This window comes from Mchenga conophoros, linkage group LG23 (assembly GCF_057382185.1).
Source record: "Mchenga conophoros isolate Kocher_MC1m ecotype Shallow Benthic linkage group LG23, M_conophoros_male_GT1.1, whole genome shotgun sequence".
Lineage (NCBI taxonomy): Eukaryota > Metazoa > Chordata > Actinopteri > Cichliformes > Cichlidae > Mchenga > Mchenga conophoros.
This window is the reverse complement of record NC_140547.1, coordinates 10,290,590-10,308,258: the sequence shown is the minus strand read 5'-3', so window position 1 is coordinate 10,308,258 and position 17,669 is coordinate 10,290,590. Positions and strand designations below refer to the sequence as shown.

The 17,669-nt window shown below is 44.5% G+C and overlaps 1 protein-coding gene across 2 annotated transcripts; it reads left to right on the top strand.

Annotated features, from left to right (window-relative positions):
* The first annotated feature begins 4,272 nt into the window (after positions 1-4,272).
* On the top strand, positions 4,273-17,140 carry tmem259 (transmembrane protein 259). Of its 2 annotated transcripts, none has more exons than XM_085264966.1 (12): positions 4,273-4,719; positions 7,992-8,329; positions 10,210-10,518; positions 11,691-11,865; positions 12,035-12,145; positions 12,227-12,349; positions 12,485-12,585; positions 12,678-12,735; positions 12,815-12,898; positions 14,479-14,611; positions 14,781-14,880; positions 14,958-17,140. In XM_085264966.1, exons 2-12 carry the CDS (start codon positions 8,111-8,113, stop codon positions 15,609-15,611), a joined length of 2,067 nt encoding a protein of 688 aa, XP_085121092.1. In that variant the 5' UTR covers positions 4,273-4,719; positions 7,992-8,110; the 3' UTR covers positions 15,612-17,140. The 2 variants fall into 2 exon arrangements, with proteins under 2 accessions (XP_085121092.1, XP_085121093.1); XM_085264967.1 differs by having other exon boundaries at positions 4,278-4,719; positions 11,691-11,811.
* The last annotated feature ends 529 nt before the right edge of the window (positions 17,141-17,669 follow it).

Genomic DNA, 17,669 nt, shown 5'->3' with positions numbered 1-17,669 from the left:
GCTTGTTGCAGTGACCGGAAGTTACTAAACTTCATGAGTGTGTGCACTCACTCCAAGAACCGTGTAATTATAAATATGCATATAAATATGCTACAATGAGATAGCTGACTTCATCTAACTAGCAAATGTTTTCCAGGCTACGTTGGTGATACAGTTTTTTTTTAATGTGTATGATATTTTTGTCATGCGATTTTAAAGCCGGTCCTACAACCGCATCCAAGAATGACATGCAGCTTATCTCAGAACTGTCGGTGAAAATTATTCTTGGAGCTAGGTTTAATTGAGCTGCATTTTAAAGAGGTGCAATTTCACAATTTGTGTATATTTTCTAAGTTCACTATTTTGTCATGTGTTGAGAAAAACACAGATTTTAAAATTACATGGTCTAATATTTACATTTAGCATAACTGCAACATTATTTTTTCGTTTTTTTTTTTTAAAGACTCGAAAGGACTTGAAATTCAAAGTTTCAGACTTGTGACTTGACTCGGACTTTTACACCAGTGACTTGAGACTCGACTCTGACTTGCCTGACATTACTTGAGACTTGACTTGAGACTTGAGGATAAAGACTTGAGACTTACTTGAGACTTGCAAAACAATGACTTGGTCCCACCTCTGTTAAGATCACACAGGTTAGGGTGCAGATGGTGGTTAAGTTGCCCAGGGAGGGGCCTCAGGGTTACAGGAGAATTACAGGTGGTGTCAGTCAGCTTCATGAGAATTGAGCAGGCTGGAGACACTGAGGTCCGCGCTCAGGTGAGTCAGGTGACCTCATCTGTCTCACAGAGCTTCAAGGATCAATAGCAGAACCAATCACACATACAAACAAGCTGCCTAATGTCCTGCACCTTCAGCTCATTATGCAGTTTCCATGGCAACAGTGGTGTTGAGATAAGATCTAACACACAAACACACACATCACTCCCTCCTTTAGCAGTCCTGATAGTCGCTCATGTCTCCATCTCCTCCTGTCACACCGACCCTCTCCATGTCCTTCACTACATCCATGAACCTCTGAACTCTTCCTCTTCTCCCCCTCCCTGAAGCTCCATCTCCATCCTCCACCCTCCTTCCTCTGCACATACATGCCTCTCTCAGTCTTTCTGACTCTGAGCCGCCTGTCTGATGGACTCATTTCTGATCCTGTTCATCACATCAGGTCTCACCGCCATCTTTAAACCTTCCCTTTCAGTCTTGCTGCTATCCTTCCATCATGAATCACCCTGACACTAATCTCCACCTGCTCAACCCTGCTTGCACTTCCTCACCTCTCTGTGGATGGCTTAGGCGCCCCTGCTGGATACAGACGTTCATCACAAATTTTGTCTCTGCAGGACCTCAGTTCAAAAATTCCGACTAGAATCAAACCAGGATGAACACACACACACACCTCCCTCCCACTCATCTTGTCTCACTCTTCATTTCCTGGAGGCCATCCAGCAGCCAGGGTGTTACCAAGGCAACAGAGACTGGGAAAATGTGTGTGTGTGTTTGTGTGTGTGTCCTGATCATGTTTTCTGCTGACAGATGGCGCCCCCTTCAGTCTGACAGTGGAAACACAGCTTCTGTCCAGGGAGGAATCAATCAGTGATCAGTCATGCTGTGATGTCATTCAATTAAACTTCATTTACACACTGTCAGCTCACAGCAGACACCCTCTTTGTAAAGGACAAGGGGTGGAGTCAGAAACCATGAGGCCCACCTGCAGAAAGGTACAGAGAGAGGATGAGAGTCTACAGCAGCATAACTAGATCAGGTTTGCTAATCATGACTGACTGTGATGAATCTGGAGACTGAAGCTTTCAGTTCCTGTGTCTATTTGCCTCCAGGTAATCTCACCTGATTGTGAAGCTTCATCTGAATTCATATAATTCACTTCAATAACATACCTCAATTACTGTATTTTTGACTGTTCACAGTCAATCTGCACTCTGCTGATTTGCATTTTAATTTCTTTAGTTTTGTTCTTCTATTTGGTCGGGAATTGCACAGCAATAAGGATTTCACTTCATGTCGTACTGTGTATGATTGTGTATGTGAAAAATAAAATTTAAATTTGAATTAACTTTGATGTGAAACCTCAGAGTTTCTGACCTAGAATAAAGTTTAAAAAGAGTTTTCGTTCTGACAGTTAAACACCTGCCCTGTTTCTGATGTCTGAGGATGATGATGAAAGATGACAAGAGTAATGAGTATCTCAGGTTTGAGGATTTCACATCTTCAGTCTATTTCAGGAAAAATTGATGAATCACTGGCCACATTATTAGTCCCTTATTTATCCAGGTAAAAAATCTCATTGAGATTAAAAATCTCATTTCCAAGAGAGACCAGGCATCAGTACACCTCGCTAGTACCAGGTTGGACTCTTTTTTTCCTTCAGAGCTGCTGTAACTCAGATTAACTCAGATTGGCTCAGATTCAAGAAGCTGCTGGAAATGTTCCTCACAGATTTTGGTCCATGTTGACATGACATCATCATCACACAGCTGTTACACCTATGATGGGAATTTCCACTTCATCACATCCCGAAAGTGCTCTATTGGGCTGAGTTTGGTGACTATGGCAGTGCGGCTAACTCATCATCATGTTTAACAGACTAGTTCGAGATGATGGAGCGTGGCCCTCACACCATCACCAGCAGCAGCAGCCTGGGCACTAATGGATAGATCCATGCTTTCAAACTCTGAGCTATGTTGCTAGTTAAAGGTCCAGCTTCTGTATCTCACAGGGAGAGAAAAGAAAGCTAACTTCACTCAGAGATGGAGAAAGATAAGAAAAAAAAGACAGAGGAGAGTAGAAAGAGAGGTTAGATTTAAAGAAAAGGACTGCTCATATAAAGCTTACATGCAAGTCCTCGTGTTTAATCACATATTGTTTTTGATGTGTTTTTATAAATTATGTATTTTCATTTAGTGAAACTTCCTGCAAAACAAACTAAGTATACTAATTTTGTGTTATTCAAATATTGTCTGACAATTCTGGGGAGTTTTGTGTAGGATAAACAGGTTACTTTGCAGTACTGTGGTGAATTCACAGTAAAGCACTTTGCTGTGGTGCTGTGGTGGTCAGTGTTCAGCAATAGAAATTAATTTACATTTAGGATGATGATGTTTAGATTCGTTCACTGAATTCAATTGTTATACCAACTTTATACTGTCTGGTATAAAGACGGCATTCAGTATACTGTTAATGTAGAAATCAGCCGAGACAGCTGCAAAACATCTGCTCACATCTGGTTGAATTCAGGTGTGTAAATCCACAAAGAGCAGCCAGTCAGCTGATCACAGCCTGTACATAACTTTACGGATTTGTTGTTAGCGCTACTTTGTTGTACTTTGTCTGAAGGTGTGCTAAATTTCTTATTTATAGTTTTTGTCTGACCTGTCAGGGACTACAGATGAAAAGTAGCTTTGGCTAAATCTGGTATATTTGCATTGATATATGTTCATTAATACACACTGTCACTTTTAAATCAATAAATGTAAAACAATTCAAACACTAAGAAAATCTGTTGGAGCTGTCAATAGAAATGATTGTGAGCGGAGTATTTTCCCCACACAGATCCTAGGGTTCCCCCACCTGCTCAATCAGCTAAAGTATGAAGTATGAAGATGTTTTATTGTTCTGCTTGATGGAGCGACCTCCATCCTGATGGGCAGAGTTCACCTTGTCAAAGTGGGTGGGAACAACCCAACACCTTCAGTTAATGAACGGTTAAATCTGATTACATTGTAATATGTGTGAACCAGTCGATCAGTTAGCTTCCAGTGACAGCAATGGAGACACCTGTTAAGTAATGCTGATGTGTGACATCAGCTTCGTCACGTCTTCATCTCGTCCCAGTGAAACATTCACATATAGAAACGTGTGACAGGAGCTGAAGTTGTGTAATGTTTAAGTGTGAGGTAATTAGTCAGCTCAGCAAATATGAGCAACACAAACTGTGTATGTGCAGTTTGCCACACATCAGGTCTGAGAGTCCAGCTGCTGTATTTACACATACTCAGGGTCTCTGAGAGAAGCTCCCATGTGCTGTTCAGAGGTCTTAATCAGACATTAGATCTGTTATATGAAGAACACGCCGTACAGGCAGCTCAGTGCTGGTTACTCTACAGTGATTGGCTGATGCAGAACAGCTGTTCAGTGTGACGTCTCAGATCCACATAGAACAGCAGGTCAGCTGATCACAGCCTCACATCATTTAACTTACTTCTGTGATTCTTCCCTCACCTTCTCATCCGAGGCTCCTCCATCAGCTCAATCCCAGTTTTTGGACTCTGTAACCAGTGACATATCAGCTGTTCACCGTTAATAAACGTGCTGAAGCTTTCGACCAGCACGAGGCGCCTGCCAGGCAGCGCTCAGGGATATAAGAACCTTCAACCGGGGTTCACTACTTCCGGTATTAGGACGTATATTTCCGGTCTCAGTGACGCGCTGACAGTAGTCAGACTCTTACCCTCTGTTAGCTTGTGTTAGCCGCAGTTTAGCCACAGTTTCCGGGTTCTGAGCTCACCTCGTGCTCCGGTTCCGTGCACCCGGACCCTCCGTCCCTTCACCTGTCGGCTGGGATCGAGACGGCTCCCGGTTCTGTCCGATCCGGCTGCCTCCGGACTCCGCCTTTAGCCGCAGAGCTAACCCTGCTGCTAGCGCTGCTAACGGCTAACTGTGGCGTTCGTGGGTAAGCGAGAGAAACAACGACGAGGCCGCGCACAGGTGAGTCAGCGTCACCTGCCGCTGGTGAGGGTGTCTTTGGATTACACACGCGGGGTGGCGGGGGTAATCTGCTTGAAGCAGCACCACACACCTGAGCCTGCCAATCAGGATCAGCTGATCAGAATATACACACACACACACACACACCACATTTCCGGGCTGACGATCAGCTGATCACATCACCTGTCCTGAGGTGCAGCAAGTGGAGCAGTGAGAAACTTTATTTATTTTCGTTAAACTTTATTCAGACAGGAAGTTAGTGAGGATCAGACTGAGCTCAGAGGTTCCTCCCACTCTCACAGGTAGCTGCATGTTCTTCAATGTCCAGGAGTCCCCTGCAATCCTGAGCTGGTCACCTGGCAAACGATCATGTCACAGCCTGAGACCCTCAAAGTCTTGTTATGGTGGCCCTATGGTCCCAATCCTGCTGTTTTCATGGCAAAAAGTCACTAAACGCCACTTCCTGTTTTACCTGAGACCTCACAGACTGTAAATAAAGATGTAGAGCTGCATGCTCTCTGATGTCCAGGAGGGGGCGGCTGCTGAGGTTCCCGCACTAAGAACAGCCTCTCACACCTGTCATTGAGAGCGGCCTCAGGTGTGTGGCTCACAGGTGAGATTAATGGAGACATGAGTCAGCTGACCCGATGCTGAAGGACCACATGTCTCAGATGTTTTTCCTGAGGTCATCAGTATTTACATGTACCGGTGGGGGGGATAAGCTGGTCTGTGGTGTCTCACCTGGAGATCGTCAGGCTGCAGCTGGAGGATGCAGAAGATCCTGATGATCTCAGTCTGTGGTTTTTGCAGACCTCCTGACCTGCTGCCACAGCTTATCCATCATCATCAGTCTGAGCTCACCTGAGCTCCAGGAGTTTCCTTCATGAAGGAATTTAAAAGTGTTCCCTCAGAAAACATCTAAACCTCTAAAAACAGCCCCCTTTACCCGTGAAATCACGGTAGTAAGAAATACTGGTCGGACTCAATGTGAAGCTCGGATTTTGGATGCTGGGAGGGGAGAAGATGAAATGAAGAAGCGATCCTGACGTGCACACTCAGGTGCAGTTCTGCTACTTCGTGTTTCCTACTGATCTGTCACTGTCATTTCACTGCTTGTGTTTTTAGGATGGGCTTATTCACTATTTACTATTGCTGTTACTAGGGATGAAGATTTATAAGAATTTAGCAATTCTGATTCCATTATTGATATTACTTATTGATTTGATTCCTTATTGGCTGTGCTTTGAGAGTCTCCACCATATCAAAGACATTAGTCATGCACATTAACTGCACACTGTGGGTCACATGTTTGTCCATGTTGACTGTCCATGATCCTTTCTTTGTTATGATCAGTGCTGGAGTCATTACTCAAAAGTAATCTATTACTCATATTACACAGAATACTTTCCTTAAAAGCTATGTAATGTGTGACTTAATTACTCTCTGGAGAAGGTCATTCATTACATTACTCGTTACCAGTGATGGGAATAAAGGCGTTACAAGTATTGGCGTTACTTTTTTTTCAGTAACGATTAATCTAAGTAATTACTATTCCTATCGTTACAACACCGTTACTAACAAGAAAATGCGGTGACTGCCGCCTGCGCGCTCCCGCAGGCGGCAGTCACTTTCTGCCCGACGATCACTTTTTGGCATAATACCTGGAGCTAAGGGGGCAAAACAATCGCATGAGTGCTGCTGTTTGGCTGTGGAAGAATAAAGTAGTCATGGTAAGCCAATCACACGACCACTTTAAGATGACAAAGCAACAAGGTGATATATACCAGGTTTTAAATTGTGTTGATAGGCCACGTAAAACCAGAGTGATGATAAACAATATATACACGGTGTTCAATTGTGTTAATACAGTATGTCAAAATGAAAACATAACTGTAAATCCAGACACATGAGGTTGTGCTGAAGAGAATGATACCAAACAAGGCAAAGTAAATAGTTTTTAAAGGTGAAATGTAGGGGAAAACATCAAAAGTAGTCAAAAATGGCCAATTATACCCTGGACTCCAGAGGGTTAAACTTTTTTTTTTTTTTTTTAAAGTAACGCAATAGTTACTTTTCAAGTAATTAATTACTTTTAGAATCTTGTAACTCAGTTACTTTTTTGAAGTAGTAACTAGTAACTATAATTACTTTTTCACAGTAACTTGCCCAACACTGCTCGTTACGTTACTTTCATGTTACTCCTTAAAATGACCTGAAACACAATGTCTCATAATTACGATTACGACTGAGCTGCTATTTTCCTCTGACACAAGAACTGAAATCAGCTGATCGTAGTGTGAGTACAAGAATCCGTAAGCGGAATCGATAGGTCCTGGAATTCTAAGGAATTGGACAACTGGGAACTGGTCCTTTTACAAGAACCTTTACAATTCTCATCCCTAGCAGTCATTAAATTGAGCCTGTCTGTTTCCTGCCTCACTCCCACTTTAATGTCATCTCCTAGCTTAATGATAACAGTTAGGATGGGGGAAGAGCTAATCCTAACACTAACGTGTCGCAGGCAGGTAAATGTTTAATAAAATAGGAGCTTCTCTGAATTCATGAAATTCCTCCTAAAGATGGACTGACAGTCTCTGAGGTGCTTCTCCAGGTTTACTACTGTCCACCTGCTGCTAGTGATGGGAGGAGCTGTGTCAGCTCGAGAAGTTGAGGCTGACGCTGCTGTTATTGATGCAGAGGAAAGTAATCGATAGTTTTTGGTATCAGTTCTCTTTGCTAGCCTTGCTCGGTACAGACTCTGCAGTGCTGAGAAAAAATAAAGTACTGCCGTGGGGAGGTGGGGGTTAAGTTCTTCAGCTCAGTCTTTCTCTGTACTAAAATCAGCCACTCTGACAGCGCACTGAACACTAACTGTGATTGGTCAGATGCTGACACCTCTAATGGCTTTTGGTGTCAAGCAGGTTCAGCTCCTAAAGCACAGAGATTAGATCATCAGTGTCTCGGTTTCTTTGATCTGATTTAAAAAAAAAAAAAAAAAAAAAAAAAAAAAATACCTGCAGGTTATTGATCTCATGTCATCTGATTGGATGAAAGGTTGGATCGGTTGTTGGTGATTACTGAGATGACTTTATCTAAACAAGCCATGTTAATCAATACTTGTGTTTAGTGTAAAGTTATTGATCAGAATAAAGGTGACTGATTGTTTGCAGCTCTGAGCTGAGAACCTAAATCCCTTAATGATCTGTTTTCAGAGGTGGTTGAGGCTCTGCCCCCTGACTGTAGTCATCAGTGAGTTCATCTGTGTGTTCCAGGTGCGGCACTCAGGTCTTGACCTTCGCTCTGAGGACGCAGTAGCAGCCATGTTGACCTAGAGTCGTCATTGGCGGTGGTGAGTTCTGAGCACGAGCAGAAACGACGGGCAATCGCAGCCATGTCGGAGAACCAGGCGAACAACAACAATGTCCCGCTTAACAACAACAACAACAACATGGGACCCAACCGCCTCCGCAATCCCAACCTGAACCAGAACCCCCTCATCAATGTCCGCGACCGCCTCTTCCATGCGCTCTTCTTCAAGATGGCCGTCACCTACGCACGCCTATTCCCTCCGTCCTTCAGGAGGGTCTTTGAGTTCTTCGTTCTGCTCAAGGTGGGGCACAGCTCACCTGTCAGCAGGATGTAATCACATTACTGATCAGTCAGTCTGTTTCTGAATAGTGATCTCAGGAACACGTCACAGTATTGGTAATGGTCAGGTGTTTCAGGTGATCACAGATGTTTCAGGTGACTCCTCTCCACAAATAATTCAGTTAAACTTTATTTACATGCTTTTATTCTGCAACGTAAAGTCTGCAAAACAGAAGAGGAAACCTAGACGATCAGATGACCCACATCTGAGCAGCACGTGGTATAACAGCACAGTGGAGGGGAAGAACCTGTTAGAAGGAAGTTCTATCTACAATAGAGCCAGGCTCAGCAAGGGAAGTGGGTTGGGGGTGGCAGGAAGTGGAGAAGAAACCCTTAGAGTATTATGGGAAGTCTCCCAGCAGCCTGTTCCTTTAGTAGCGTGAATGAGGTAGGGGACAGGGTCCCGATACAAGCTGGTTCCTCTGTGGAGTCAGCGGTGTCCTTACAGAGCGTTGTCTCAGACATTTGAGCATGCTCAGTGGGCAGGTTTATGTTGCGAATGATGTAGGTGAAGCTGTGAGGAGCCAGCAGAATTTCTTTACACAGAGACCAGAAACGATTGCTAACCCACAGAGGAAGGGTCTTTGGTGACTCTGCAGACAGGTTCCAGATGTTTACTTTCTTTGATCAGAGGACATTTATTGATTTTGATGTGTACATTTTATTGTTTTTATTAGGGGTGCAACGATACTCGTATCGATATTGAACCATTCGATACAGTGCTTTCGGTTCGGTACGCATATGTATCGAACAATACAAAAATGTTATTTATTTTATCAACTTTTCTTCTGACGATGCTGTCTGTGTTGAGCGCTCAGTGGATCTGCATTCGACTACTCCGCCTAGGCTGCACTGTCAGTGCAGATCCAATGAGCGCAGCACAAGCTAGCAAGACAGAAGCTAAGCTCGTTGCAACATGGCAACTACCTCAACGCTACCCGAAATTGAACCTCCCCCACCCTCATTCAGATCTGGCATTTGGAACTATCTTGGTTTTCATGTGAAGCATGACCCTGATGGTAAGCGCATCATGGACAAAAGTAAAACAGTATGTCGGATGTGCCACGCAATGCATCAATTGGTGGGAACTAGTGCGTTAGCGCAGTTAGCTTGTTAACGTGCTAACGTGCTAACGCTGTCCAGCCCCACGCACGGGGCGAGCCGCGGTAACTCGTTAACGGAGATTTGCCGCGTTATGGCGTTAATGTCATTTTAACGAGATTAACGCTGACAGCACTAGTGGGAACACAACGAATATGACTGCACGTTTACACCGACATCATCCTAGTGCAAAGACAAGTGGAAGCAGACAAAAACAACAAGCACGCATGCTACAAACTTTACCCGAGTCATTTAGACAGCCATTAGCACATGATTCTCCTTATGGGGACCTGATATGTTTAATATGCTGCTGAGAATATAGCCCAGAAGAAGCGTATAGTATAGCTTTTATTTTGGAAAGAGACATTTCTCTGTAATAAACTCTCTTTTCCAAAGCTGAGTGATTTCTCGATCAGATTTATTATTTTAATTATTTTGTTGTTTCAGCAACATTAAATTTAAAAACTGCACTTTTGAGTTAAAATATATATTTATAATTTTAATAAATGACAAATTAAAAAGGCATGAACATTTTTTTTTTGTATGGGGAAAAAAAAATTGAACCATGACACCAAAGTATCGAACCGAATCGTGAATTTTGTGTATCGTTGCACCCCTAGTTTTTATTTTATTGGTGACGTATTTTATAAACTCTGGTTGCTGTGAGAGACTCACTGATGCAGAAATGAGATTACGGTGACACAACCAGCGCTCGCTGACATCTCTCTAACCCGTCCTCAGGCACTCTTCGTCCTCTTCATCCTTGCCTACATCCACATTGCCTTCTCTCGCTCACCCATCAACTGTCTAGAGGTGGTAAGGGAGCGCTGGCCCCGTGACGGCATCCTGCGGGTTGAGATCCAGAGAAACTCGAGCCGGGCACCCATCTTCCTTCAGCACTACGACTCGGCGAGCCTCCATGATGAGCTGGATGCCGAGGAGGAAGGAGGGGGGCTGGCAATGGGCGGGCTCAGCCTTGCGATGCTGCCCGACGAAGAAGTGGAAGAGGAGGAGATGACTGTGGAGATGTTTGACAACAGCTCAGTGCAGGTGATCTCTCTCACTTTTTCTCACTCTCTCTCACATGCACACACATTGAACTTTGATAACGTTCGTCTGTAATAGTTGGATTTTTTTAGATGTGTTAGATGTTATTTGTTGTACTCTGTTTATTCTTTTTTGTATTTGAACTTTAAAATCTGTAATGAAAATATATATAAATTTATAAAACTAATAAAATCCCTAAAATTAACCTTAAATACTTGTTTGTTTTTTTTTGTTTTTTTTCAAATTTTACTTAAATTTAGAAGAAAATTAACAGAAATGATGTCGTTGCCATCACTGGTGTTGGTGATTCTAGTGTTAAACCACAGCATCAGACAGCCAGCTCACCTGCACAGGTGTAAACAAGCTTGGCTTGGAGCAGGTGAGCTGAAAGGAAGTGACAGACCTTAACAGCGCTTCCTCTTTAGCATCAGAATTCTGAATCACGTTCGCATCCTGGTCCTGCAGAGCTGCAGCGAGTTCTAAATCCCCTGCTTATGTCACTTCTTGTTTTCCCTGTGAGTCAGAAGTGTTTAGTGTGTGGGTCTTCATAAAGTTTGAGAGTCACACAGATTTTGGGTTTCCAATAGAAACGAAAAGTAGTAATAAGAGGATGGCGGTAAAACACTTGTTGGCAGGTGTGCCCTCTGGTGGTGTGTGAGCTCAGAGTAGTTCTGTGTATCTGGGGACTTAACTACCCCGAACACCTGACTCAGGTGAACTTTAAACTGCTATTGGCTACTTCAGGCCTTGCGCACACGGGCCCCGAGTCGGGATCTTGCACTGATCCCGATCGCTGGAAGAACACAACTACTACAACCTCCAAATGACTCTTTCGTCCTGTCTTCCTCCCATCGCCGTGTTCTGTCGGAGGTCAGCAATCAAAGGGATGTTTTTGGTGGAACAAAATGTGTAAGGAAATGTGTATTCACCAGCCAGTTTGCAACTACTTGCAAACTGGTTGGTGAATACACGTTTCCTTAGCAACAACAGGGTACCGGGAGCCTTTTGTATGAAACCCACAGTTGGGGTTTGTGATGAGCGTTGCTCAGTGTCCCATTGACTGCACTCCCTCAAGCCAGAGTAATGTGATGACCGCCAGTATTCATATTACTCCCTGGATACTCTCAGATTAAAAGCAGAAATGACCCTCAAAACCTTTTGCTGTCCTGCTGCAGTTTGAGTTGGACATCGAGCCCCGCCTGAAGCCATCTCTGGTTGGTGCAGGAGGAGGAGGAGCTTCAGGAGGAGGAGGAGCCAACGACAGCCAGGACGTCTCATTTAGCCAGACCACTAAAGGTATGCAGCCGCTGCAGGACTCAGTGTCTGAGCTGGAGATGATGACCCGAGCAGGTAAACCGTTCTCCACCCCACCCCTGCCACCTCACCTCCTTTAACTCCGCCTCCTTATTCAGTCCAGAAACACCTGCTTAGCTGTTTAATGTTTCACAATTTAAGATTGTATGTATTTATTTTTGTGTTTTTCTGATGTGGTTGTTTACTTTGTTGTTCATTGTCGCAGTGTGGCCTCAGGAGGAGTACATCGTGGAGTACTCGTTGGAGTATGGCTTCCTGCGCCTCTCTCAGAGCACCAGACAGAGACTCAACATCCCTGTCATGGTCGTCACACTTGGTCAGACTCTGAGCCGCCGTGTCACATGACCTCAGCGTTGGCCAACTTGCACACCCTAACCGCGTCTGTGTCTGTTTGCAGATCCGATGAAGGACGAGTGTTTCGGAGATGGCTTCAGTCGTTTCCTGCTCGATGAGTTTTTGGGCTACGATGACATCCTGATGTCGAGCGTGAAGGCGCTCGCCGAGAATGAGGAGAACAAAGGTGGGGTGGGCGCTGTAAATGGAGGGTGGGGCAGGGCACTTTGGTGTGATGCTACATTCACTGATTGGATTTAGAGAGCAGGTGTTTACTTCCAGTCATGTGACACAGCTCAGGTGTTTGTGTGGTTCTCTGCAGGATTCCTGAGGAACGTGGTCTCCGGTGAGCATTACCGCTTTGTCAGCATGTGGATGGCCAGGACCTCCTACCTGGCCGCCTTTGTCATTATGGTCATATTTGTAAGTACAAATACAGTAAATGACCCACACTGATCGTTCGGGTTCGTTCAGTCGCACGATGTCACGACTGAGTCTCGCGTTCTCCGTTTCAGACTCTGTCGGTGTCCATGCTGCTCAGATACTCTCACCACCAGATCTTCGTCTTCATTGGTCAGTTCCTCATACCATTCAGTGTTGACCTTTGAACCCGAGCCTCAGGTCTATTCTGACTCTCTCTCACCCCCTACAGTTGACCTCCTGCAGATGTTGGAGATGAACATGACCATTGCCTTCCCAGCAGCCCCTCTGCTCACTGTCATCCTGGCCCTCGTAGGTGAGTCCAGATCCCATTCTGTTTGAGGACGCTTCTGAACCTCTGTCACCTGGGTCCTGACGCGTGGCCGAGTTCTTTCCGTTATCTGGCTTCCCTTACCCTAACACTGGCAGTCAGGATAAGCGGCTGCGTGGGGCCTGTTATCAACCCAGGCCCACGTGCCCCTTCACATCAAAGGGTGGCAGCATCTGACAAATCATAGAGGGGTATTTCATAGCTCATATGACTCCTCTACCAAAGAAAAGTGTTCCCCCTGCTCCAGAGATGTTATCAAAGGGTTATAAAAATCTTTAAAGATTATAAAAATATATCAGTAAAATGCAACACTGTTGTGAAAATGATGTGATAAATTCCTCAGAAACATCTTAGGTTAATCTGGACACAAGCATCTTAATTCCAGTCAGTAGTTTTATGGCTGAGTAAATACTTTTTAGTTTACTTTTCACAGAATGCTCTGTCATATCAGGGAGTGAGCTTCTGGAATGGTCTTCCACTGTCAGTGAGGGAAAGTACAAGTCTACCCATCTTTAAGAGTCAGTTAAAAGGGCGGCTGAGGGACACACAAACATGTGATCATGTTTAATAATCATGCTTTATATTGGACGTGAAAAAGAGTTATTGTGTTACAAAAAAGGAAACGACTATTAGTGTAATGGGTCAGTGCAATATCAGGACAGTCAGGGCATGTGCAATACTGGGGTTTGTGCAATATAATTGATGTGTTTCCGTTATTGTTATCTATATTGTCCTCTGTGTCCACTCTTCTTGTCATTGTTGGTTCTAGTATAATGTGATCACTGTTTTTGTCCTTGTCACATGACCTGTAAATAATGTCTCTGTATGTTTTTACTAACTTGTGTTTAACACCAACTTGCCAGAGGGTCTGCAGATGGAAATTAGCCCAAGGCTATAATCTGGCATCTTTCTAAATAAAATAAAATAAATAAATAGAAAGCAGCGAGAGAATAAAAACTATGGTTTGATAGTAAAGATTAAAAATAACTGAATTTAAACTTGCTCAGCGCTACATAGAAATCTGATCTAAGGTGAGCCGGTACTGTGCAGGTTAGGGCCTGCATGTCTGCTGTGATGCTGTTTACAGTCAGTCCAAAATGCTGCAGCTAGCTTGCTCACTTTACAAAAGTGAGAGGTCACATGACTCCAGTGTTAGCAGCCTTACACTGGAGTCGTGTGACTGCATATTTTTTATTATTTTTTTATTTTTTATTTTTTAAAAGCTTTTATTGAGCTTGTTTGTGTAGCTGCGTCTGTCAATCACAGATTGCTCAGGCCTGATTGTCAGTCGGCTGATCTCAGAGCAGCTCGTGACTCTGCTGTACCGACACTCTGTAGTGACCTCCAGGTGACCTGATGTTTTGTTTTTTGTTTTTTTGTTGTTTTTTTGGGATCCTGTTTATTCAGTTTCAATAAAGATTAAAGTCAAAGTACTGAAGGTTCCTGGCAATAAAAACGAGCGTCAAATTAAAAAATGTTTGTAAACAGACTGGATGGACGTTAGCCTTGGTTGGGGGGTGTGGCTTACATTTAAAGCTGACCTGTGATGTCACTTTCTGTCTCAGGCATGGAGGCCATCATGTCAGAGTTCTTCAATGACACAACAACTGCATTCTACATTATCCTCATCGTGTGGTTGGCAGATCAGTACGACGCCATCTGCTGCCACACAAACACCAGCAAACGCCACTGGCTCAGGTGAGGTCACTTTCTGTGTGTGAGGTCATTGTTACAGAATTAAGTTAAAAGGGTTCCTGGTCATTTGATCAATAAACAGATCAATCGGGCTTTGGCCATTTTTATTGTGAATGTCTCTTGTCAGCCTGCAGACCTTCAAGACTGATCATGTGATCTGTTCTCCCTGCAGGTTCTTCTACCTTTACCATTTCGCCTTCTACGCCTACCACTACCGCTTCAATGGCCAGTACAGCAGCCTCGCCCTCGTCACTTCCTGGCTCTTCATCCAGGTAAGTGTCGTCATCCTCATGCCTGTGCTAAGCCCCTCCCCTCAAACAGTAAATCTAACATTTTTGTCCTCTCGCAGCACTCCATGATCTATTTCTTCCATCACTACGAGCTTCCGGCAATCCTGCAGCAGATCCGGATCCAGGAGATGCTCCTGCAGAACCAGCAGGCTGGTCAGAACCAGACGGCTCTGCAGGATAACCTCAACAACAACATTGGCACTGCCGCCGCTGGAACGGGACCCGCCAATGCCCCCCAACCAGGGCCGACCAGTGGAGCTGAGCAAGGGCCTCAGACAGATTCCCTTCCGTCCCCTGCGGAAGGTGGAGCCTCAGGAAGCGGGGAGGTGAGGGCGGAGCTGAACTGGGTCGCTCACACAGCTGCCATCCTCACTGAAGCCCTGACGTCGTCAGTGGATGCGGGAGCCAGCAGCGATCAGGGGCCAGCTGAGATCAATGTGGTGGCCGAGTTCTGGATGGGAGGGGGAGCAGTAGGAGGGAGGTCCTTAGGTGGGAGCGGAGCCTTTGGAGGTCAAGATCCAAACTCTATTTCTGTAGAATTTAAACCTGCACCAGCTCCTCCAATCACAGAGCAGCATGAGGTGGGGCCCTCAGAGGATGTGGGGCCCTCAAAGGCAGAGGGAGCCTTGGAGGAGGCAGGGCCCTCAGAGTGCCCCTCCCACACAGACTGTCCCCCCTCACAGAGTGCAGACTGCCGGCAGCAGCCGTCCTGAGGCTACTGACATCGCCTCACCTGTGAGACAGCTGATCAGCTCATTGATCGAATGAACAGGTTTTATTTGATTTTTAAACTCATTGATTAGCTTGAGGGTGGCGTCTCCCTGCAGGTCACGTGAACAGAGGGCAGGGATGCGATAATTTATTCTGCTGGGGTTTTTTTTTGTTTTTGTTTGTTTTTGTTTTGTTTGTTTGTTTGTTTTTTTTGTTGTTTTTTTGGGGGGGTGGAGTATGGATGGTTTTTCTTTAGACGGTGTCTGAGGTTGGAGGTCCATCACCATGGAAACCGAAAGCAACACCCTGAACAAATGAAGCTTGAAGCAGAAACTTTTTTTTTTTCCCCCCCCTCTAATCAATAAACCCGACTGTCTCTTTCTCAAACATCAGCCTTTTCTTTGATTCTTCAAACAAAGCTGATCGATCAATTGGCTCATCAGAGCTCTGCTGTTACCGGAGGATTTTCAAAATAAAATGCATGGCGTTAACAGACGTTTTATTTATCTTGAAAACCCTTCTAACATGAACGTGTTGTTACGTGATGAGTTTATTCAGACTTCATGTAAAACCTGAATCCATTTGTCCATAGAGGAAAAAGCTTCATAATATAAGCCCTGACAGCAGGAAGCTGCTGCCACATGGTACACACCAGGCCTGAGTGGTTTCACTTCATTGATCAAATAATTAACTGATTATCAATAATATTCAATAAAGAAAAATCAGGTTTCTGCTGCTGGCTGAAAGGATGAAGCCAAGCAGTTCTGGTGTGCCTGGGGGTGGAGCCAGTGAGCTACAGACAAGAAGTCTGATGCAACCTTTCAGTTATTGATCAGCTGATCAGTTATTGATTCTGATAGACTGAAGCACAAACTCAACTTAAGTTGCTTTTTTTTTTTTATTTTCCCTGTCTCGTCTGCTTTTGTCTTGAGGGAAATAATTGAACAGGAAGTTTGGACTATCAGCAGCGGAGCGAGCTGATTGGTTGTGGAATATGACTGACTGTCACACTCACGCTCCGCCTCCTCCATCTGTTCATCTATCAAAATGTCGAATGATGCGGTGGGTCTGATGGCAGCGTGTTTGCTCTGACCGCTCCCCTCAGACATCTGCCAAACACATTTTGGGGGGAATGGGACACATGAGATGCTCTGAACCAATCAGGAAGCCGCATTTAAAAGCAGCATTTTGGTCAAAGTCCCTTCAATGGGACAGTGGCAAGTTTTTGAAAGTGAACACCTGTTTGCGTTCTTTGGATAAATGATGGTCTACAAATCCGTAGGAGGGGAAAGGAACTGATCCCTCCCATCAGGTGAACTTCATCAATTATTGATTGGATATCAGAAACAATTGATCTCTGAGTGTCTGTTTTTGTTGCTGTGAAGTAGACGGAGCCTGAGCGTGACTCTGGCTGGGGGGGTGGGGTTCTTCTTCGTGCCTCTCTGCTGAGGACTGTAGCCTCATTATTGATCATCAAAATGTATTTACCTGTCAGACCAGTAAAACCAGTAAAAGCAGTGGTCGCCACCCATTGTGTGAATGCCTCCCTTCTTTCACACCATCCACACACAGGGATTTTATTCTGAAATGACATACACCAGCAGCAGGAAGTGAAACTTCTCATTACCTATGAAACCTTTCAAGAAAAAAGGCATTATACATGGATACTTTCAAAATAAAAGGCAACTTGCCAAGGTGCTGAATTGTTTTTGTCCAACAGAAAACTGGCCGAGCTGAGTGTCATGTTTCACCTCGACCACCTAGTGTTATCTTTGACAGCAGCTCAGTTTCAGGTGGTTTTCTGTTTTGATGGCATCTGGTTGCAGCTTCGGTGGTTTTTAATTGGACCAGAAACCCTGCAGGAAGTTACCAAGAGAAAAAACAGACATGCTTTTGGTTCTTTAGGACTTTCAACAGCAGCTGAAACAGTTTAAGTGGCTTTATTTGATCAGACACGATAAAGTGACTTCATAAAGTGCAGTTCGAATACATCATTGTTGCTTACCAAAATAAAGGGCCATGCATTCGGCATTTGTTCTGCCTCCGAGCTGGGCTGGGTT

What these genes read in the sequence shown, in the direction of transcription:
- tmem259 (XM_085264966.1), top strand. Translation starts at nt 8,111, where the DNA reads ATGTCGGAGAACCAGGCGAACAACAACAATGTCCCGCTTAACAACAAC. An exon ending in TGTCATCCTGGCCCTCGTAG is followed by an intron (nt 12,899 to 14,478) that starts GTGAGTCCAGAT and finishes TTTCTGTCTCAG; the next exon opens with GCATGGAGGCCATCATGTCA. An exon ending in AGCAAACGCCACTGGCTCAG is followed by an intron (nt 14,612 to 14,780) that starts GTGAGGTCACTT and finishes TTCTCCCTGCAG; the next exon opens with GTTCTTCTACCTTTACCATT.